This window comes from Macaca nemestrina, chromosome 1 (assembly GCF_043159975.1).
Source record: "Macaca nemestrina isolate mMacNem1 chromosome 1, mMacNem.hap1, whole genome shotgun sequence".
Classification (NCBI taxonomy): Eukaryota; Metazoa; Chordata; class Mammalia; order Primates; family Cercopithecidae; genus Macaca; species Macaca nemestrina.
The window spans coordinates 113,499,797-113,524,208 of record NC_092125.1 but is presented as its reverse complement, the minus strand read 5'-3'; the positions used below and the strand labels follow the sequence as shown (position 1 = coordinate 113,524,208).

At 47.0% G+C, this 24,412-nt stretch overlaps 1 protein-coding gene and 1 pseudogene across 4 annotated transcripts in view; one reads left to right on the top strand and one right to left on the bottom strand.

The window, feature by feature from the left end:
* Window positions 1-300: 300 nt before the first annotated feature.
* The window catches only part of LOC105479069 (zinc finger protein 697), a 49,108-nt gene continuing 24,996 nt past the window's right edge, over window positions 301-24,412 (bottom strand). For all 4 annotated transcript variants that reach the window (XM_011736873.3, XM_011736872.2, XM_071086846.1 and 1 more), the window contains exon 3: window positions 301-24,412. In XM_011736873.3, the coding sequence (XP_011735175.1) occupies window positions 23,004-24,412 (1,409 nt within the window). In that variant the 3' untranslated portion in view covers window positions 301-23,003.
* LOC105479071 (3 beta-hydroxysteroid dehydrogenase/Delta 5-->4-isomerase type 1-like) lies at window positions 1,345-9,201 on the top strand (annotated as a pseudogene).

Below are 24,412 nucleotides of genomic sequence, written 5' to 3'. Positions count from 1 at the left end.
TCCAACTCAAAAAAAAAAAAAAAATATATATATATATATATATATATATATATATGAATAAAATGAGAATTCTGTAGGAATGAAAATCAGAGAGTAGTTGCTTACCAGGTAAATTGGGGGTAGGGGAGGGAATTAACTAAGAACAGGCAGAAAAGAACTTTCTGCAGTGAAGGAAATGACCAGTACATTTTTTGGGTGCTACTTACATGGGCATACATAACTGTCAAGATTCATCAAACTGAACACTTGAGATCTGGGCATTTTAATGAATATAAATTACACCTCGATTTTTTTAAGTAGAGGAAAGTGTCTTGGAGAGCTTACAGTGGTGAATTTGGGCAGTTCTCAGACATACGCTCAAGGAGCATTCACAGCATCTTCAGAAATTTGCTGAGAATGGTTTTGTACCCAAGAATACGGGAAAAGTTCAAACATCTATGATAAGAGTCATTAGGACATACAACCACAAATCCCCACTCTTGTGGTACAGGCCATATCATTAAGTGGTTAACACTAGATAGCTTTCCTTCAATGGTGTTCTTCATCTAGGAACCCCAGGGCTCTCCAGGGGAAAGTTACAACGGAGGTTTTGGATATATTGAATAGGAAAGTAAGTCACGTCCATAAAACTTAGTGATTGGAGCTGTCACCATTGCAAATTTCTAAACTTTGCAAGACAGCAGCAACATTTCAAATGACACTCTGCGAGAGGAGATAATGAGCTAATGCAGATTTCCTTCCAAACATATTTACTGCACAAAGGCAAAGTTCACATTACACTTGGAGATTTCTCTCAGTCTAGTTTAAGATCACAGATTGCGGATCCCCGACACCTGGTATCAACCGACCAGTGTCCTGTTAATGTTAAACCTAAGACTCCTTACCGCACTGCAGCCTTAGAATTGGACTTCTCTTCCTGTTGCTGGGAAGAATTAGAGATATACATTAAAGGTCACTATTCTTCTGAGAAAAGGGATGCTGTAGGAGGTGGGAGCAATGAGTATGTGGCAGGAGTTCAAGGGGATAAGGGGCAAGCCAGAAGCCACAGAGCAGAAAGCTCCAGAGCTCCCTTAGGGGATGAAGTGACCAGCACCCTGACTCTTCTGTTCAGCTTTTAACAATCTAACTAACAATAAGAACTTCTTCATTTTCTTTCAGCTACTCCTCGCAATGGTGGAGACATGGAATTTTTGCAGAAAATGGGGTGGAGGAAAATAAGACATCTGTGTGAGTATATAACCATTTGACCTCTTTTTTTAGCCTTCTCCAGGGTCACCCTGGAACCAGATCTGCTCCCCAGCATCTTGTTTCCTGGAGTGTGTTGTCTGCTACTTTGGATTGGCCATGACGGGCTGGAGCTGCCTTGTGACAGGTGCAGGAGGGTTTCTGGGTCAATCATCCGCCCCTTGGTGAAGGAGAAGGAGCTGAAGGAGATCAGGGCCTTGGACAAGGCCTTCAGATCACAATTGAGGGAGGAATTTTCCTTGATTCATGGGTGTGTGGCTCCATTTTAAACCCTGCATGGGTGCAAGAAGGTGGACCTTTTCTAGCAAGTTATAGAAAGTTGTAGTCAAATCTAAGCCAATCCTCCACCCACAGTCTAAAAAAAAAGAAAAGAAAAAAAAGAAAATTAAATAGTATGAAATGGCATGGTGTGAAAGATTCTGAATGGTGTGTCCAGAGACTGGATTCCGGCCCTAACCCAGAACTTGAGAGGCAGCCACTTGGACACCAGGCCCCTTTTCTTCTCATCTAGAAAATCCCACATCAGTTTCTTGTCTACAAAAGTTTTCTTGTCTACAACTTTTTTATGTCCTGAAGCTTTATGTCTTGGCAATTGCTTCGCAACATTCACAAAGGACACCATTTACTTGGAGACCTCACCAGGGGGTCCCTGCCTCTCTAGACTGCCCTGAGTTGTTTTGTTTTGTAGCAACCTTGGCACCTTTGGTGAAGGCAAAATAAAAGGAAGTGAAGATATGGATGAGTGTGTAAGTGTGTGTGTGTGCGAGAGAGAGAGAGAGCAAAAGAGAGAGAGAAAATGAGGGGGAAAGAAAATCAGAGAGAGAGAATGAGAAAGAGAGAGAATGCATGAGAAAGAGTGAGAGAGAGAGGTAGAGGAGACAGAGAGCATCAGTGAGAGAGATAGACAGCATGCACAATTGCACAGCTAAGAGCAGAGACAGAGGAAGGGGCAGTATAAGGCCAGATATCCCTCTTTTCGATTTGTCATCTAAGGCTTTAGTTTTTAACCATTTGTCTCTGTTGCTCAATACCCCCAGAAAATTGCAGACCTTGCTCTAGCAACTCCTTGTGCAAATAACCCCAAAAGGAAAGTAGAAAAGGAGTCATATCCAACTGGACAATGAACTATCAAGGTCCAGAAACATAAAGCAACTTGCCAAGATCATCTGGTTAACGCGTAGCAGAGCTCAGACCAGAGCTTCATCCAGAAGCATCATCACTTTACCCTGGAGCTGATACTTGGCAAAGTGGGTCTTTGCCTCCCTGGGTGCCCAATTCCCCGTCCTCCTCCCCAACCCAGGGGGTGGGTGAACTGTGTGTCTACACCTGGGCTCTGACTGTGCAGAGAGCCATGCCCTGCCCTCAGAGAAGCCTCTACTTGACAGCACTCATGGACCACCACACCCAAAACTCTGCTCTTCTTTTGTTCTTCTCTGACCTCTTCCATTTTCCTCCACCTTCTATTTTCATGGTGTCTTTCATAAACAAATACTAACACAAGACCAAGATTAAATGTTTCTAATCCTTGTGTGTCACCAATATTTGCAATCTAACACCTAATACCAGAAAAAAAGCAATGCTCAGCCTAGAGGAATTGTTCCTTATGGTGAAAAGTTAGGGGATATAACGGATGGGCAGTGGCCTGTATGAAGATAAAAACAGAGAATCCTTTCAGTGTTCTTTCTGTGCCAGATACGGTGCTACATGTTTTGCATGTGCTGACTCATTTGTTACTCATAGCAACCCTATGAGATTGTTAATATTATTGTCCTCCTTTCTTACAGATTAGGAGACAGACACAGAGAGGTTAATTAACTCATCGAAAGTCTCAGAGTTAGAATATGGCAAAACTGGATTTGAACCCTTGAGGTCTAGTGCAGCATCTGTGCTCTTAACCAATAGTTCTTCTAGCAGCTTGGGGAAAGAGGGAGTTATGGGTTCATCCACAAAGTCCCCTTTCCTGGTCTCTAGATCCCTGTGAACTCACTGAGGAAGAGCCTTTTCTCTTGGCTTTAGACTTCTACATCTTTGAAATGGCAATTCCTTTGAGCCAGTCTGTCTGAAGTTGGCAGCAAAGGGGAAGCAGAGGAAGGGAGCAGGAAGTGCAGAGGTGGAAATACAACCAGGGAAAATTCCATTCTCAGTCTGTTACCCATGTCCTCCCCAGCAGCCTCTTCCCTGCCTCCCCCATTGCAGGGCCTCCTTGGAGTTGCCTGGCAATAGGAAGGGGCTGGGAGTAGACAAAACATGACAGAGGCATGAGGAGAGTAAATGGTCCCATCTGAACCCCTGGAAGGAATTACTCTGGTCTTGAATTTTTCACTCTGAATTTTACTCTCACTGTTCTTTGGCCTTTGTTGCCAATTTCAGTTGAACTGGCTTAATCTTACTCTTTCTCAGAAAAGTTTGTTGTAAACAGCCAGTCCTGTACCTAGTGTACAGGGTACGAGGCTTGGAGGTGGGGTGGGCAAGTTTGAGTCTCCACTAGAAATGTGACCTTTGATCTGTCCCTTAACCTCTCTGATCCTAAGTTTCCTCATCAATAAAGTGAGACTCAGAAAACCTATCTCATGAGATTGCTGTAAAAGGAAGTAAGCAAGTTGTGAGTAATATGCAGATTGTAAAGCACAAACAAGCGTAGAGTATTTATCCAAGTTCCATGTACCACAGTGTTCATGGCGTGGGCTAATTCCAGGTGACAACTTTACTGTCAGCACCATGTCTTGGGTATTTCAGAGGAGCCTGAAAACATTAAAGTTGTAACCACTGCCCTCGGTTAGACAGCTGGAATATTAGTTCATTGGTCGCTAACTTTCAGCATTGTTTTCTGCTTTTGATATGTGATAAGAGTTTTTCATGGAAATTCCTCATTTAAGCCCATGCGCAATTCCCTAGTAATGGCTCCACTCACCTCCCAATTGCCCAAGCAGCAAACCACAGGGGTGATTTTGTCTTCTTTTTCTCTCAACCCAGATCCAGTAGGTATCAGGACCTTTAAGGTAAGGTCTGAAATTCAAACCTGTTGTATCTGCCCTCCTCTGCTTCCACTGCTGGACCCTGCTTCCAGACCTCATCGAAACCTTGGCACAGATACTCTGATTAATCTCTTAATTACCTTACTTTCTCATATCCCCTATTTCAGTCCATTTTATATCCTCAAGCCAAGGTTGACTTCCTACATCACAATTCTGCTTCTGTTTCTCTGTCTCTCTCACTTTTTTTTAATAGGCTTTGACTGTGCCACCAAGGCTGAGTGCAGAGGAATGATCTCTGCTCACTGCCACCTTCACCTCCTGGGCTCCATTCATCCTCCTTCCTCAGCCTCCCGAGCAGTTAGGACTATAGGCAGGCACCACAACGCCTGGCTAATTTTTGTATTTTTAGTAGAGACAGGGTTTCATGGGGCTGTCCAGGCTGGTCCTGACCTCCTGGGTGCAAGCAGTCAACCCACCTCAGCCTCCCAAAGTGCTAGAATTAGAGGTGTGAGCCACCATGCTCTGCCTGGTTCTCTACTTATTCCAAATAAAAATAAGGGGTTTCTCTGACGTGGTGCTGGAGACCCAAAATCATGATCCCGCATCACCTGCAGAATTAAATTCGAATTTTCCCCCTTATATCCAACTCTCCACAATCACCCTACTCTCTTTCAATATTTTAGTGAGTTTCCCATGACTCTAGAAATGCTTATATTCCAGGTACACTTGACAGCTCATTGCTCAGATTACTTTTCTGAAATGAGATGGGGTAGAAACAGATGTTTGCTCTTTCCCAATAAATTGCTACATATTCTGACTTCTGTGTCTTTTTTTACTTGTTCCTTCCATGGAATGTACACCCTCCACTCCAACACCACGACTCTAACCTTTCCCGAACACCTATGTAACATCATCTTTATCAGGAAACTTCCAAGCCAGTTTCAGAAATGTTCCGATCACCTGACCCGTGTTCACACAGAGCTCCAGAACAAGACCAAGCTGACAGCGCTGGAAGGAGACATTCTGGATGAGTCATGCCTGAAGAGAGCCTGCCAGGACATCGCGGTCATCATCCACACCACCTCTGTCATAGACGTCATCGGTGTCACTCACAGAGAGTCTGTCATGAACGTCAATGAGAAGGGTACGGTAGCCTGGGGAGGAGATGAAGCAAGTTGGGGGATTAAGGATCACAAAGAAGGACAGGAAAGGAAAAGAAGTCCCTCCACGGAACACCTGCTGTGCTCTGGACCAAGTGTCTGCTAACCATTACCAACTGGGGGAGTTCAAAGCTGCTATCTTCAGCTTTTTACATGAGGAAACCAGTGCTAGAGATGGCAAGTAACTTGTGCAGGGCCCCCCAGGTAAGTAAGTAAGTAGGAGAGTTAGACTTTAAACTCACTCCCGTGTGACTCCAAAGGCTGTGGACACTTTTTCTATTATGGTTCCAGTCAAAAGTTGACTAAACTCCGACTTCAGATTCTTGATATCCAGCCACTCTTTGCCTCTGGGACAGAATCAAACCTTCCAGGTGCCACCACAGTCATCATTTTAAACCTTGTGTGTAGGCTGATGATAATGAAATGGGCAAAATTCCCTGGTCCCTCTCAGCAGGCATGCAATGGGGGTGTGGCTTGCTTCTTCGGTGCCTCACTGCTCAAACCTCTACGGGAGCATACAGACAGGCAGGCTGTGGGACTCCAACACCATGGCAGTGTCTGGGGTGAATGTTTACAGCTCCTGAAACCCCAGTGGGTGTGTGTTACACGTACTCTTTTAGTCTGGCTCGTTTAGTTTTGACATCTATGGGCGGCTTGTTTTAACCAGCTAAATTAGACCCTCTACCTTGTCGGAAATTCAGAGGGCTTTCTGTATCTCGGGTTGTTGCTTTGGTTACCAGGGGAATTGGATCACACCTGGGCTGGCAGAATGAGTGCCAGGTTTTGTTGAGTGGAGGTAGCTCTCAGCAGCTGGGGGATGCCAGAAGGGGAGGGTTTTCCCATGGAGTTGGCAGCTCAACTGCCCAACTCTTCTCCGACTGTCCCAGGGAAACCCCACATCACTCTGCTGGGCGGTGTGTTCCTCCTAACGTCCAGCTGCCCATGTGTTCCTCTGCTGATGTGTTCGTCCGTTGATGTGCCCCTTCTGACATCCAGTCCCTTCTGTCTTCTTTTGCCAATCTGCTCCTGTCATTGTCTGGCAACTTGTGTGTGTCCTGCTATGGTCTTGGGGTTTTTTATAGGCACAGAATGGGGGCATGACAGGCCTGGGTGGTCGTGGGAAATGCAACATTTGGGCAGAAAATGCTTGTCCTCATCTACGTCCCTGGGAGTGGAGCCCTAGCCAGGGACTACACCCTCCTTCACCCAGCACTTCCTTTCCCCACTCCCATACCATTTAAAGGGACCACGCTCTTCCCTTCCCAGCACTCCCATATCAAGAACATTCAGAGCCCTGCTGCCCACCTCAAAGAAGTTTTCTCAAGAGAACTAGCAAAGCTGGTTCACAGTGGTCTGTCAGGACAGAATTATCCAGCACATGCTTTCTCACAATATTTTCTTAACAAAAAGGGTTTCCAGGTGTCCAGAATACACAATCTCTTCAGATCACCACAGGGCCTGCTCTTACAGAGCCATTCCCAGCCAGGTGTCCAAAGTGCACCTTCATTCAATCCTCATCCCTTAAAGTCTTGATGGTCTTTCTGAATTGCAGCTTTCCAAACCACTTTAAATTCAGACACATTTCCTTAAGGAATCTTGTCATGCAGTCTCACCATCTGATTCCCAGAGTCCAGTATCTTCAGCACCACAGCACCCAACCGCGGGCCTGGCCCTCCACATTCAGTCTATTCTGACACCTTTTCTAAAGCAGCTAATTGCTTTTGGGTATCCAGCACCATCTCAATAAAAAATCTTTCCAGTTTCTACTTACGCATACCTTTAAGTACCTCTACAGTGCAAGGAGGGTGTTAAGAGTAACCAGTTTTTCATTTGAATTCTTAACTCTCCACAACTCCCAACAACAAGAAATGCGAAATGACAGGGGAAGTGTTAGAGGCATCTGTTTCCTAAACCATTATCACTCCAAGGCTTAGAAAACATTTCACAATGTTGGTCATTTCCCTCTTGAAGGTAAACTACTTCCACATTTTCTCTACCACCAGATTAATTGTTGAAAACATGAGGCTGTCTCTCCAGAAACTCAAATTCCACAGAAACTTTAAACGGGGCCAAGAACTAAAAAAATAATAATAAAATAAGAAAAAATAATAATCCTTACCTAGGAAATTCCTTCCTTCTTCAAGGGAAGGCACTCCGAGCACCTCCATGAGCTTCACTTCCACACAGCTCAGGGGATGCTGCCAGGTCCTCCCAGTGCAGGTGTTACCAGCAGAGGGCACACTCCTCTCCCCAGTCCTCCACCAGGCTCCACAGGAAATGCCAGGGCAGGGTTTAAGGGAAGGTTTACACCCCCACTTTACATAACCAGGTAAACAGAATCACAGCCAGAATTGGAAGCAGCTTTCCCAGGGAACACACAATCAGGAAAAGAGTGTGAGTTTCCAGCATCTCCCCACAAGCCACTGTTTGCTCAATGACTCCAGGAATGGTCCTCGTGACTAAGTTTTATCAGTCCACTCAAAATGAGAAAAATACCAGCAATTGCATGTATATTTAAGAGTATATTTAAGAGTGTATATTGCTTATATACAACTGTGTATGGGTATGTGTGTGACATAAATTCTTCCACTGCCCTTTTCTGCCTAAGGACTGGGACTGCCCATATTCTCAGAGTATATCTTCCTGATTTTTTAGTTTTTCAATAACCTGCCTTTAATGGTATTGATGTCACATTATAATTTTCAACATCCTTACTTTGCAAAATATAAAGTGATAACCCTAGGTCCTTTGCCAAAATTAAAGTACACACACACACACACATTCATACACTCAAAAGTCTAGAAATTCTTGCTCTCCAGAACCCATATGTCAGTTTCTTTTCATTTTAGTGTTTTTCCTATGGCTGTAGCATGGCCCAGTCTCAGTCAGAGACACAGAAGAATGGACCCCGAGTCTGTTATAACCACTGCACTTGAGAACGAATATCTATGCATGTGGTTGGGGCCCCTTAGTTATATTTCCTGACTCTGACAGCATGCTTTTTGTTGGTAGGTACCCAGCTTCTGTTGGAGGCCTGTGTCCAAGCTACTGTGCCAATCTTCATCTACACTATTACCCTAGAGGTAGCCAGGCCCAACTCCTACAAGGAAATCATCCAGAATGGCCATGAAGAGCCTCTGGAAAACACATGGTCTGCTCCATACCCATACAGCAAAAAGTTTGCTGAGAAGGCTGTGCTGGTGGCCAATGGGTGGACTCTGAAAAATGGTGGCACCTTGTACACTTGTGCCTTAAGGCCAATGGTTATCTATGGGGAAGAAAGCCCAATCCTTTCTGCTGGTATAAATGAGGCCCTGAACAACAATAGGATCCTGTCAAGTTTCAGCAAGTTCTCCAGAGTCAACCCAGTCTATGTTGGCAACGTGGCCTGGGCTCACATTCTGGCCATGAGGGTCCTGCAGGACCCCAAGAAGGCCCCAAGTGTCCAAGGACAGTTCTACTACATCTCAGATGACACGCCTCACCAAAGCTATGATAACCTTAATTACACCCTGAGCAAAGAGTTCGGCCTCCGCCTTGATTCCAGATGGAGCCTTCCTTTATCCCTGATGTACTGGATTGGCTTCCTGCTGGAAATAGTGAGCTTCCTGCTCAGACCCATTTACATCTATGGACCGCCCTTCAGCCGTCACATAGTGACATTGTCAAATAGCGTGTTCACCTTCGTTTACAAGAAGGCTCAGCGAGATCTGGCGTATGAGCCGCTCTACAGCTGGGAGGAAGCCAAGCAGAAAACCGTGGAGTGGGTGGGTTCCCTTGCGGACCGGCACAAGGAGACCCTGAAGTCCAAGACTCAGTGATTTAAGGATGACAGAGATGTGCATGTGGGTGTTGTTAGGAGATGTCATCAAGCTCCACCTTCCTGGCTTCATACAGAAGGTGACAAGGACACAAGCCCAGGTCCTGCCTCCTCCCTTTCACACAATGCCCAACTTATTGTCTTCCTCATGTCATCAAGACCTGCCCAGTCCCTGGCGCAACCAGAAACTTTCTGTCCTAATCATATACCAGAGGACAGACAATGTGATTTGCTTTTTCCAAACCTCAGTGACTGATTCTGAAAAATTGTGGTCCTTTTTTTTTATTTTTTATTTTTTATTTTTTTTGAGACGGAGTCTTGCTCTGTCTCCCAGGCTGGAGTGCAGTGGTGCGATCTCAGCTCACTGCAAGCTCCGCCTCCTGGGTTCACGCCATTCTCCAGCCTCAGCGTCCCGAGTAGCTGGGACTACAGGTGCCCACTACCACAACACCCGGCTGATTTTTTATATTTTTAGTAGAGACGGGGTTTCACCGTGTTAGCCAGGATGGTCTCAATCTCCTGAGCTCATGATCTGCCCGCTTCGGCCTCCCAAAGTACTGGGATTACAGGTGTCATCCACTGTGTGAGCCACTGCGTCTGGCTTGTGGTCTCTTTTAACTTGAGGGTCGCTTTTAACTACTAGAGCTCCAATTTTCCTCTTAAATGAGAAAGGATTTCATTTCTTTTCTTTTAAATCTCCTATTTCTTCACACGGTTCAATGTAAAGAGCAACAAATGTTTTAATGCCTAACCTGGAGAGAGGCATGGTTTCTGTTAATATATACTTTCCTCGTTCCTTTTCATTTCCAGGTATCACCATATTTTACCTAGGAGAGTAGCATGAAGCTGGGGATGGGGGGTGGGCAGAGTCGCGGGAGGGTCAGGAAGGGCGGTGAAGACTGAATGAGTTCTACTATGTTTCAGGCATGTACAGCATGACCTACATATGACATATATTCCCTCACCGAATACTCATCAGAAACCTATCAGGTGGGGGTGACTATTCCCATTTTACTGGTGAGGAAACTTGTTCACAGTCACACTAACTGATTAATGGCTAGGCATTCTACCAGGTACTTGGCCTTGAAAGTCCTTATCTTTCCACGGAATCAGACAGCCTGGACTCATCTTGTCGGTGGTACAGCAGAGCACTGGAGCATGGGGTGGTGATACTTGGGAGAGTCCCAGCTTTTTTTGGGTTACCTCTTTCTTGACCAGTCCACATGCAGGGGAATCTCTAAAACCCAGGAGAATCCCTGAGGGGTGTCTGAAAGAGTTTGCATGCCTTTCCTAATGGACCTGAGCAGGGCTGAGAGAAACAAAAAATGCATCCAGCCTCTATCAGCTTTGGTGCCAATTTCGTAGAAGGTCTCTAGAACACTCCTGGCTATATGTGTGTTGGCCATTCTGATCATACATAACCCTGCATTTCACCCTTTCAAATCACAATGAGCCACACCATGGGTTCCTGGGCAAGTAAAGAAAACAAGTGTGAACTTCCCCCAAAATATACCTTCTACTCAGCCCAAAATTAGAAGTCTACTATCCCACATGCCGAGATTTAATGCCTCTCTCTCTTCTTTCTCCTTCTCTTCTTTAAATCATATCCTTTCTCCCTTTATTCTTCCATATCCTTAGCCTCTTTCTTCCCTCCATCTCCTCCTTAATCACTGGTTCTCTCATTCTTCTCAATTCCCCTGAAGAGAGGAGGCCAATAAAGACAAGTTTGGTGACTTCAGTGATGACATAGTCATTAACCAATCAGTGAAAACATAGTCAAAAGAAACACTGTCAGGGGCATCAGGGACAGAGCTGAACTGAAGCAGGTGTGAAGGTTGCTGTGGGTCCAGAGTGTGGGAACAAAAGCTGTCTCCCTCTGGACCTGGGTGTATCACAGCAATGATGAGAGTCACACCCAACATCAAAATGGCTTCTTTCCTACACAGGAAATTAACAGATCATTAATCAGTTGAATTTGATTACCACAATGGAGTTAGTTTCAGTGTTCATTCTGAAGAGAAAAGGGAACCATATTCTGGCCCAGATCAACAGGTTTCCACCACTTTCAAAACCCCAAGGAACAGATAATCAGCACTACCATCAGGGGGGAGTGGCCCCAGGCAGTTGGGTAAGGTGAAAAATGCAACATCCCTCCTTCCCCAGCTGTGCACAAAATGCAAGAGCCAGCATCTCTCCAGTTCTTGTAAGGTGTGCTCACGATCCATATGTTAATGTCAAGTACCATGGGAATCAACGGAGGGTGGTGGAATCACGGACAAGAGCCTTTCCCCTGGTTTTTCAGCCTAGTGAAACCCTACACTTATGAAACCACCAGGGCAATTTTCACAGGGAAAGGAAGGAAAAGGACAGAGCTCCAACGGGCAGCGAGGGGAGTTCTAAGAAAGAGACAAGGGGGCCAGATGAGTCAACAGTCTCAACTGAACAAGCACAAAGACCTCGGAGTGTTGTGGCCAACAAAATATGCCATCCCTTCTTACACCTGAGGGTACCAAGCAGGCAGAGCTCCTGCACCAAGCCCCACTGCACTTCACGTAATGCACCACACGGAGGCAGCAAAGGCTAGGAGGGAAGAACAAGTAAGCCCGACCTGGCCGGGATTTTTGAGTCCTTTTTCTCCACCAAGGTGACTTTGCAGGGTACCTAATACAGGATTGAATGAAAGAACGGGCCAGTGCTCAGCCACCGGCTTAAGGGCTAGGTGTATATGAGTACTGAGAATGGAGCTGAGCCGAATTCACTAGGAAAAGCCACAGGAGCCAGTGGGTCTTGAATGAGGCCTTGAATTCCTCGGTCCAGACAGTGAGCATAGCCCAAGCAGTGGTGCGGAGGAGGACAGGGGGCATGAAGAGTCCCCTCGCCTCCTGGAAAGCATGTACAGAGGGCAGATGAGAGAGCTCGGGTGCCAGACTAAGCCACAGATTGGATAGGCAGGTTCAAAGGGCCGGGGTGGGCCCCAGAGCCTGTGATGGACTGGTGAGAACTGGCAGGAAAGTGGCCAGAGGCCAAATCTTATGATGTGAAATCCTGTGATTTCTAAATATTAGTGACTAACTCTAAATTTGAAAAAGCAGTGTGAAGATCTGCTTCGGGAGAGGGATGTGTGGGCTAGTGTTCAAAGTGTATCTGCAATAATTTATATCTTAAAACGTGGTGGCGAGGTGTCAGCAGCAAATCTGTTCATTCTTGGCGATAAGTCCCAAATATACATTATTATATCATATTCTCTGCTTTCCTGTATGGTTAACATAGGTTATAATTTTTTAATAAATTAAATTTGGTGGGGGAAAAATAAGCAAACTAAGAAATCACATTCACAGGCTGGCCCCAGGATTTAAGGCCTCTGATTTTCCATTTCTGCTCCCAGTCTAGTGGTCCAGTGTGGGAGATAAAATAGGAGACATGTTAGGTGCTGTGCACAGTAAATGTGAAAAGTGCCAGAAGAAAGGAAAATGCTTTCGGGAGATCCATTCCCATAGGGGATTCATGGGGTCCTTGCATTTGGGCTAAATATCAGAAGATTGGTAGGATTTCAACAGACAGGAATTCGAGGAAAAGTATTCCAGGTAGAGACAATGGAGTCTGCAAAGACCCAGGATGGGAAAGGGGTCACTTTTACGGAACAATGAGACCAGACCAGACAGCACTACGCCAAGGGAGAAATGGAAGAGACACTTGGAAAGACATGCTGGGCACACACAGGATCACCTGGGGCCACCCCTGGAGATGCCCTGCCTGCTTCCCTCACTGACCTCAGAGTAGGAGTTCTGTGTCCCCAATAAGGACGACTTGGGCCAGACACAGTGGCTCACGCCTGTAATCCCAGCAATTTGGGAGGCTGAGGCAGGTGAATCACCTGAGGTCAGTTCAAGACCAGCCTGGCCAACATGGCAAAAACCCCTCTCTACTAAAAATGGAAAAAAAAATAGCCAGGCAAGGTGTTGGTGCCTGTAATCCCAGTTACTTAGGAGGCAGAGGCAGGAGAACTGCTTGAACCCAGGAGGCAGAGGTTGCAGTGAGCCGAGATTGCGCTAGTGTACTCCAGCCTGGGTGACAGAGTGAGACTGTCTCAAAAAAAAAAAAAAAAAAAAAAAAAAAGACAACTTGACATTCAATTACTTCACACATACAACATGCCTCATGTTCTCTCAAAAACTGGACTCTACGGGAAGAGAATGTCTCCTTTAGCAATGAATATTGATGGTGATGCTAAAAGCTGGGACATCATTCACTATGCAATGGGAATTGTTTAACTGTCCCTGGAAGATTACCTTGGCAGCATGTTGTAGGATGGACTGAAAGAGATGAAGAGGATACTTCAAGAATCTAGGTAAGAAATGAAGGCCTGGTTTATGTGTTGGTAACAAAACAGAATACAGGGGCAACTGAGGCAGGCCCGAGGCAGAATGGCCGCTAGTTTAGACAGGACTGGGTGTGAGCACAGAATTCTCATGCACGCACTTTCTCAAGCCAGAAACCTGGATGGCAGCCCCCCACTCCTCCCACCTATCATTCAGCACTACCAACTTTACCTCCACAACGCCTCTTGCATGTGTCCTCTTCCTCCCTGGTAACATCATTCCTACTTGTACCCACCACAGGCCTCCCTGTCTTGAAGAGTCACCCATGAAACCTATCCTCAGCAGTGTTGCCAGAGTGCTGTCCAAACTAGTCTCACTATGTCATGCCCTTTCTTAAAAGCAACCACGAGGGAGAGCCCCAGGACTGTCAGGACTGTCAGGGTGAGCCTGAGGGCCTCAGCATAACATGGAGGGCCTCTGAAGACCTGGGCGCTGCCTAACACTCCAGACTAATTCTCATCAATCCCTGCCCTAGCCCCAGATTCTCCTACTTTGTGCCTCAACAATTCTCCAAACTCAGCGCTTCCTGCATGCAGCATGCTTTTACATCAACCTAGGCCAGTGCACGGCATTCCTTCTGCTTAGAGGGTCCCCAGCTCTCCTGCCAGTGCATCCTTCCCAGCTCCATATTCACCATCCAAAGCACCTCTTTTTACACCCTCCATGTTTTGTGCATATCTAGTTGCCCTGCCGTTAATTTTTCATTTATATGTCCTGTTCCTCACCCCTTCACTGACATATCCCGAGGACAGTAACTCACCATGTCATCTCTCTGTCCCCAATGACTGACACAAAATAGACACATGGGCTGATGGATGGAAGGATGAAACACAAGCAAACCCAACTGTTGGGATGGAGAGAGGAGGTGATGGGGAGTCGGGGAGCAGAATGCTTTGAATGACAAAGCAAGAAATAATTCAAAGATGAATTTTCAAGGTGTTGATGAAACTGAAGAAGCTGGATCATCATGATGAGAGCTGGGAAAGAGGAAAGCCACACAGTGGGTGTGGTGCTGAGAATGAACTCATTTGTGTGATATGAAAAGTGAGTGGGGTTGTGAGAGGCCCATGAGCAGGGAAAGGGAAAGGCTGATGAAGGCGAAGCCCAGCTGCCAAGGTTATAAAGGGACTGGGAATTAGATCCAAAACCTGAAATTGTGCAATGCCTAGAGCATTTTTATACTACAAAAAAAGGAAAATCTGCTTTTGAAAATTGAATTCAGAAGAGAATCTCCCACTCTTAGTTGACTCAAGTGAGGACCACGCAACCTCTCTGTCTACATGTGCTTCTTAAGACATCGGGGGACTCTGGTGGAAATTGGAGGAGAGTTCTTTTCCTTTATCTTGGCCCAGGATCCAACCCAATGGAAATGAGCAGGGAATGGAGTCGGCGATCTGAGGCATGAAAGAGGTTCATTATGAAGTGGAGAGGGAAGGCTGGATGAAAAGAAAGTGGCTTGGCCACTCTGTCCCCAAAGGCAGGGAGCACTGGGGTCAGTTGCAGACTCCAAAACAGTCAGTAATCTGTTCTGGAAACATGAAGCTCCCTATTGAACAGTGCAATCTTTCCTCAAGAAATGGAAGAACCAGCACTAATGAAGTCAGCCCTTCTTCCAAAACAGGTACTGGCGACAGAGGGGTGGATGTGAGATGGGCTCTGGGCCTATTGTCATCTTAGCATGAACCCTGGCCACTGAAGTAGGAATACCCTTCTCATGAGCCCGGCCCTAACTCCCTCCCGCACCAGCTGGAGTCTGTCAAATCCCTGGTGTAGCTCTGAGCAGAGAAGCTCTCTAGGCACACGGCTAGTGAGGTCACCCAGGACCTGTGCTTGGCTTAAGGCGCTGCCATGGGACCCTACATTTCATTTTGCACTGATCCCTGTAAAATATGCAGTGAATACTGATGATGAGAACTTCTTTCAACAGGAGGCAAAATACCTATTGCTGACCTATCGTGGGTAAATGAAAAAAGCTCCCTGGTTCCTACAGGGCAGATCAACATCTTTGTGGAGTTCAGATTTTCGAGCAAAGAAAGCTTCATCAGGCATGGCGGGGCACACCTGTATTCCCAGCTACCGGGAGGCTAAAGGGGAAGATCACTTGAATCCAGGAATTCAATGCCGGACAAGACTTCATCTGTAAATTTTTTATTAAATTGAAGTTAAAGAAGGATCTAGGGACCTTTATTCCAGCTTTAACTGTGGACTCCTTTCCTTCTTTCATTTTACCAATGAGGAAAGTGAGGCCTGGGAAGTGAGATGACTTTCCCAATGTTCACCTAGGCCACTGCCTGTAATGGTGACCTAGGATTTGCTACCTTTCAGATGAAAAGGGGGGGTGAAGGCATAGAACTAGGAGGTTGCCCTACCAACATATTTATAAAGGGCGGGGAGGACCTGGGATGAGACACATTTAGAAAGAGGGCAGAGGGCCGGTTTAACCAGAAATCAGCTGTCTAATCCATTTGTCTGGTCCACACAGCCCAGCCTCCCATCTGCACGTCAGCTTGTGGACGTGGGTGCTGCATACATTAAGACAGGCAGAGGCTTCGTGGCATAGAAATAAAAGTAGCTGGGGGTGAGAGGAACTAAGCAAAGGGGTCAGGAGGGCAAAAAACAAGCAAGTATTCTTTTGTTTTAGAAGCAGAATATTTTTGCAAATAAGAGTGAAGAGTGAAAATCCTGCGTTCTCATTTCAGTTTTGCCATCGAAGTTAAGTAAATCTTTTTACCTTCTCGCATCTGTTTCCTTTCCTGCAAAATGAAGGTTATGGCTCGTTTCTAAGGTCTGTTGCCAGTGACACTGGGCTGTAAAAGTGTAAGATGATTTGCATCCTCTGGCACCTGCCCACTTCTGCAGCTAACCTTCATGATAACACAAGCCTCCATGTGCTTATTTGTTTGTGTGAAGCCAAAGTTATTTGAGAAAGTGGTTTCCCAGCCATCCCCTGGCTCTAGTGGCACCTGGCACCTCACTGGGAAAGGGGCATCATACCTCTCACAGGGTTGTAAAGGATCAAGAGGTGGGGCCAAGTAGGAACCGATTCCCTCCCTCCCTGATATCTGATGACCGCTGAACTGCAGAACTTAATGCTGACTTAAATATGGCCTTTTATTTTGACATTAAGCTATGGATGTTTCCAAGAAGGTTTTAAAATTCTTTGACAATCACTAGAAATTAAAATGGGCAGGGCCAATAAAGACAGTGCCTACTGAAGAGGAAACAGAAACCCAGAAAGTCATGCTTTGCTCAACACCACTGCCAGTTCATGCCAAAGCTCTGCCCTGCACACTCTACTCACAGCACACCCTCAAAGGAGATGCAGAACTAGTTACTTCTTTCTTCATGTTCTCAGGAAAGGGAGGCCATGCCTTGTCACTCCCTCATCACCCTGCCCCAGGAGCTGGAAATCCCAGAGGACACAGTCCATATGCACCGCAACTGCCTCTCTTCCTTCTGGGGTCCCAAGAGCTATGATACAAGAGTTTGGGACGCCCCTCAGCAGCCCCTTCTCTGCAGCACTGAGCATGAACACCTTGTAACCACCTTGCTTCCTAACATTCACACAAGCCCCTGAATCTTACAAGAGCCTTCGTGTTTGCCATTTTGTTTGATTTTCCCACACCTTATACCTGCATCTTTCCACTGCACGGATGAGAGCAAGATTGGCTTGGTCTAGGCTGCAGCAGCACTGAACAGTGGCTGTGTGAGTCCAGGGAATCTGGCTGTGAAGTCATGTCTGTGATTTCCACCAAATCTACTAACTTCAACACAGAAATCAGCAGAGCTACTTCAGCTGAAACCTTGAAGTGACCCTTGTTTCAGACAATCGCTAATGCTACTCTTGACAAGAGAAATGTCTAGCCAGATCCTTTTCCAGCCCCTTGACAAAGTGAGCTAGCTTTTCCAAGGTCACACACTGTCCTTTCCCTCACCCAACAAAGCCAGCTAAAGTGGACATTGCCTGATTTGCAGCAGTAGTAGGGACTCTGACTTAGAGTTCCAGAGTCCTTGGCAGAGAATCTGCTTAACGCTGAGCCTTTGTTGAATGTACCATCTTGCCCTAGCATAACATGTGAAGTCTTGACATGAAATTCCCCCCTGTCCACCTCCCACCCCCTGCAGCCCCAGAGGCCAATCCTTAAAGTCATACTTATAGTTGGCAAAATAATTCACCCAAGCAGGTTAGGCAGGCAGGAAACAAAATCAGCCTTCACCTTCACCCTTAAATGGTGTTGGAATGTGTAAGCATCTGTACGTCTCTCATGCCTGTCTCCCTAGCACTGAGCACTATGCCCGGCACTTGCCCACTCAGCTGAGGGGTGAAATTCCCAGGGTCTCTGCTCTTAATGAGACACAGCCCTGGGGCCTGTGGAAGGCCAGTCATACACAGATGGTATCAGAACACCCAGGCAGGGCCGGGCGCGGTGGCTCACGCCTGTAATCCCGGCACTTTGGGAGGCCAAGGCGGGTGGATCACAAGGTCAGGAGATTGAGACCATCCTGGCTAACACGGTGATACCCCATCTCTACTAAAAATACAAAAAATTAGCCAGGCGTGCTGGCAGGGTCCTGTAGTCCCAGCTACTCGGGAGGCTGAGACAGGAGAATGGCGTGAACCTGGGGGGCGAAGCCTGCAGTGAGCCGAGATCATGCCACTGCACTCCAGCCTGGGCGACAGAGGGAGACTCCATCTCAAAAAAAACAAAACAAAACAAGAACACCCAGGTAGAACCACTCCCTCCCTCAGCCCTTGATGCTTTCAGAAAAGCATCTCAGTGGAGTGTCTTCAGTGAATAAAAGAATGCATGGAACTGCTTCCAGTGAATCCCTGGTCTCCAGGAATTGGTGTCTGGCAATTCCTTTACTCAGGTTGGAAATCCTTCAAATATATGTGTGGGAATGCCAACTAGAACACTGCACGTACACTGACACCTTTTTCAACTTTCTTAAAATCATGGGGCAACGTGGTATATGGAACACCTTGCCGCCCACCTCACTGGCTTCCAAAGCTGAGCATTCCTGACTGCTGAAATGAGGCAGGGCACCAGCTGGATGCAGAGAGCATTGTGAACAGTGGCCTGGATCTCAAGGGAGCAGCTGGAAATTGAAACCCATTGGAATGTGCTTTGGGTTAGCAGAGATGACCTTGAAACCACAGTCTAGCAGCAGAAATCTGCACTCTACGGGGTACTTGTGGCTGTGATAGGGAGAGAGGAGCAAGCACTAGGCAATTCGTGCTGGAGACCGGCCAGCTGTGCTCCTCCCCTCCCACATGGGCAGAGAGGACGGAAATTATGTGAATGCCAAGGGCAGCTGAGCAAAGGAGTCATGCCTGGGGTTTTGCTTTATTAAGTGAGCTGAGTTGCTGGAATGAAGATCTCAGAGAAGCGGAAGAAGGCTGACTGAGTGGCGAAGACGGTGAAGGCCAGCAGCAGCCTTCCACACCTATTCCATTGTCATTGGATGGACAGCCAAGACAGGCACTTTTCCTGGCTCTTACTTATTATAGTCATGATTTGGAGCAGCTGTGTGAAAGGTGGCCCACCAGGAGCAAACAAAGTATGTTGCACCTTGCATTGCCCTTTGCCTCCATACCTCCCAGCAGAGGAGAAGATTTGAGCCTTACGTATTATTATACTTACTGTAATCCCCAAGAAAGAATGGGGGGTCTCTAATTGGTCCTACAGAGTTCTCAACCCTGTTTGCCCATTAAAATCGCCTGGGGAGTTTCTATAAAACTACAGGAACTTAGGCCTCACTCCAATTAATCGCTCTCGTCATTTAAAAGGCAAACAATCCAAAAAGCTCTCCAAGGTTAAGAAAATCTGTAGCTTAAACTAATCAAACCTCAAGAATTCCAGGTTGACCAGGAACAGTATTTCTAATTGGAATGTGGGCAGAGGCCCACTCACAGCAAATTCAGGGTGAAGTAGCACAGATACTATGCAAATGTGCCTGGGTATGGGTATGACTGTATTCTAACGCAACTTTAGGTACAAAAATATGCAGGGCAGATTTGGTAGTTTGTCAACCCTTGTTCTACAGGAACATAGCTTCCATAGGTAGAGCTGAGTGGCATTTAATGTGTGTCAAAAAAGAATGACATGGTAAAAGACTGATATGGATTTAATGACAAATATTCCATATTGGTTGCTGAACACCAGAATGCTGTCCAAGGAACCATCATTAAATAAAACAACCTGAAAATAAGGCAATTCTCACATATACAAGCACACTCACACAAAACCTGTTACTTTTAGGATCATTATTCACTATTTTAACAAACAGCTGTAAAATAACATTACAGTGAAGAAAAATGTGCACAAACTTCAGAAACACAGTTTAGATTGTCTATGAACACAGTTCCTTAATTTGTATTTTTTCACATATGTACAGTCTCTTGATTGTAAAGAGACCACATGGCTCAAGGGGTTAACTTCTCATTTTCTCCTTCCAACTCGGAGCTCAAGATTTAATCAAAACCATTTAGCCTATTTAAACTGCTCCAGGTTTTGCTTAGTAAAGAGCAGCAGCAGAAGACTGCTCTTCACCAAATTCTCCAGGAAACAAATAATACACTTGCTTCCACCATCATTAACGAGTTGGTGGAAAAAGTCCTCAGATGAACGTTTTCAAGGGTGAACCGCAGTTAACAGGGTTTGCCAAAGAAATATTATTCTAAAACTAGATAGAAGAAACAACCTCCTGAATGCATTTGACCTCACTTAATGCAGATAAGTTCCCTGAAGAACTGTAAGAAAAAATGGAATCACATTTTAAACGCACCAATAGAGTCGGGCGTTGGTAGTTGGATTGTTTTCTTCTGCTAAGAATTTGCTCATAGAAGGGATATCAAAGTAGCAGCTGACTCTCTTATCCATGGTAATAGAAATAACGAGAGAGGTAAACGAAGTCCAAAGATTCCCACTGCCACTAAACTATTTTACATTAGCTTCACTCTCCACTCCCTGTTGAACCCATTCTCTAAAGTTGCTGATATGTAGTATATTTGATGCAGACAAGACCAGGCATAGCAATGGCAGCAAAAAAAAATAAAAAATAAAAAAAAATAAAAAAAATAAAACGGATAATCAATCCATGAATAATCAAAAGGTGGATGAGATTTCATACGCACAGACTTGAGAGAACTTAAAACAGCTGGAAGAGGTAGATATACATGGAAAGAAACTCACAAAGCAGTAAGATTACCTAAAAATTGGCTATATTATTTTCAGGTGGGTCTAATATGCTTCCTATTCAGATTAAAATCAGAATTCAAAACGGACACTTGCTTTGCTTGTATTACTCCTGACTAAAAGAAAACGAGAATTAATGTCATTCAAAACTGTCTATAGTTTGAAAACCTATTTGCATTTGTGAATAACAATAAATTGATTCAGAGGGCAAGATCGACAGGCATTATACAAGCCCAGAATTATCAGGATTTTTAAGTGTTTTTATAACCACAAAAACATGCTTTCCCACAGTACCCAAAGAGGTTCTTTACTAGAATACAACTGATCAAGTATAAATTACTAGCATCCACAGAAACTTTGCTAAAACTGTAAAAACAATCTCGTAGCTTTTTCCCCCTTCAACTGTGTCCAATATTTTGTGAAGATGCTTCCATGAAATGTGTAGGGTAACAATCACTAGTGAAGAAAACAATACCGCTTTCCACAACTCTAACTTCTAAAGGCTAACCTAGGGCAGGGATCTTCAGCATAAATAACTGAAATCTACACAAGAGTCATCTAACTACAGCCCCCTACTAGAAATGGAACATGGCTAGGATACCCCAATTAGGTGACAAAGACCAGCTTTGTCAATAAGGACATGTTTGGCCCTTCTAGGCTAGCCTTAAGTTTTTCATCAAGCATAAGAATTTTCAGTGTCCTTATTTTATTATATAAATCATGACAGGCAAGTCTTCCTAGCAGCTGAGCTGGAGAATGCAAAAGGTCAGGCTACAATTATTCACACTGTCCTCAGCCTCTCTTCAGGACAGCCTGCACGCTCCTGTTCCCAGGCCTTCCCTAAGACAGGGGTCATAATACTGATCTAACTCACAATGATGTGAGAAACAACTAACAATTATTAAAAAGCATAAAGCACTTTGCAAATATCAAAGTGCTATTTTGGCATCTATATAACAACCAGAAAACATTCATTGTTTGTGCTATTTGGCAATTTTGCATTTACACCTCTCCCTGACTGGGCTCTCCTGGGTAAAGCCTTGAGATTTCTACTGTGCCTCCACATGCAGGAAAAAGACACTCTTACTTAGACTAGATCCCTCATATGCACGGAGGTGGGGGTTAGTGGAGGTCACTAACAAATGCTAAGTGAAGGCAAATGAGACCAAGGAGTTTTGCATCCCAACAATGTCAACACTTTCCTGGATTTCTCACATAAAGGCCAGCAAAACTGCGAGCTAGCTGACTTTTTAGCAGGTCACTGGGCAACTGTTGATGGTCTAAAGTTCACTTGAAACATCTACATCAGGGTGAGGTGCAAAAAGGAAAGTCACGCATAGCTGTGATTGTTCCTTTTCCCTGCACTTAAAAGACCACAGTTGAGACCTGAAAGAAATACTGGATGTGGCACATACCTGGGATGGGGCGAGGGCGGGGGAGGGGGGTCATCCAGGTAAACCACCTTGACCCAGCACGAAGCTAGATTATTTTCAAGGAACTAGCAAAGAACCCGGAACAGAATCAGGATTTCCCACATCTGAGAACCAGTTATTAATGAATTTGTAAACCCCAGACATTGCCCCTTGAAATGAGAGTGCGGCGTTTTTCAGCCCACTTTCCCTTGGATGCCTCAAAATAGCAGCTAACTGTGGCTCAGAGAAAGGAAAAGTACATTAAATATCCTTTCCTATGTGACAAGGTTCCCCTACTTTTTGTGAGACAACAGGTGATGTGCAGAGACCGGGCAAACTCTGGCTTACCGCTTGGTGGAACCAAGATAGAATCACTTATACTTGGTTTTATTTTGCCCCATAGCCCTCATTTACACCCTCTCCCTGCAGACTCCTACAGGCCATCGCGGCATACCCTAGTCTATTGCCCGCCATCCTGTTCCCACCCCAGCCCACGAACTGCCCTTCCTCAAAGTCCTCAAAGCGCCTGGTCCTCCAAGCTCTTCACCCCCTACAGCATGTATTTAAGGAAGTCATCATCCCAAGCGCATCTCCTGAACATTTCTTCCATGGAGAGGAGGCAAGTATAGCACCGGGAAAGAACAACTCTTACTCAACCCTCCTCCCACTTCAGGAAACCCCGAACACCAAAGGCTCCCCAGTCACTCTCAGATTGTCCCTCCCGCCCCTTCCCCATTTCCTTCCCCTGGGTCAGTCCCAGGACATCTACCCCCTAGAGGCTCCCCAGAGGGCAGCCTCCCTCGGACCCAGCCCCTAGCACAGGTGCAGCTTCTGGTGCTGCGCGAGGTGCGTTTTGTAGCGGAAGCCTTTGCCGCAGCCCGCGCACTTGTGCGGCTTGTTGCCCGTGTGGATGCGGCGGTGGCGGATCAGGTGGGAGCTCTGGATAAAGCTCTTGCCGCACTCGATGCACGTGTAAGGCTTCTCGCCCGTGTGCGTGCGCTGGTGCTGCGTGAGCGTGGAGAAGTCGCTGAAGCGCTTCTCGCACTGGCCGCAGCGGAAGGGCTTCTCGCCGGTGTGCACACGCAGGTGGTTCACCAGGTGCGAGTTACGCCCGAAGCCCTTCCCGCACTCGCGGCACACGTACGGTCGCTCACCCGAGTGCGTGCGCTTGTGCGTGAAGAGGTGCGAGCTGACGCTGAAGGTCTCGCCGCACTCGGAGCACATGTAGGGCTTCTCGCCCGTGTGCACGCGCTGGTGCTTCACCAAGTCCGAGCGCCAGCTGAAGCGCTTGCCGCACTCGCCACAGCCGTGCGGCTTCTCGCCTGTGTGGATGCGCTGGTGGTTGGCCAGGTGCGAACGGCGCACGAAGCCCTTGCCGCACTCCCCGCAGGCGAAGGGCCGCAGCGCCGCCGCCCCCGCGCCGCTGGCAGCCGCGTGCGCGCGCCGGTGGCTCAGCAGATGCGAGCTGAGGCTGAAGGCCTCGCCGCACTCTGGGCACGGGTAGGGCTTCTCGCCCGTGTGCAGGCGCCGGTGCTTGAGCAGGTCGGCGCGCCAGCTGAAGCTCTTGCCGCAGTCGGCGCACAGGTTGGGCCGCTCGCCCGTGTGCAGGCGCAGGTGGTTGGTCAGGTAGGTGTTGCGGCTGAAGCCCTTGCCGCACTCCCCGCAGCGGAAGGGCTTTTCGCGCGGTGGCCGGGCCAGCGGGGGCCCGGCCCCGAAGCCCCCCGCCACACCCACCCCCATCATGCCCACCATCGCGTCGCACTCGCCCGCCAGGCCGAAGGGCTCCAGGCTGGCGGCGGCAGCGGCCTCCGCCAGGCGGTGAATGCGCTGGTGCTGCAGGAAGGCGGCGCCGGGACTGAAGCTCTCCCCGCAGTCGGGGCAGATGGTGGGCGCGTCCATGATGCTGGCCACCAGGCTATCCAGCTCCCCGAGGTCCATGGCCATGGGGTGGTGGAGCCGGTGGAAGCGGCGGTGGGCGGGCTTGTCACCTCGGTGCCGACTCCCCAGGGAGAGGTGTCGCCTCCAGGGAAGTACGGGAGGGGCCGGCTGCTCCTCTTCCTCCTCCAGCCGGTTCTCCCCAGCACTCTCGTCCTCCTCCCGGAGGCTCCGGGATATGCTGTCAGACTCAGACAGTCCTGGGAACATCGCCATGTCAGCTACACCAGATTGGGCATCCTCTTCCCCATGGACAGGAACGCCTTCTTCCTCATTCAGCTGCCCCC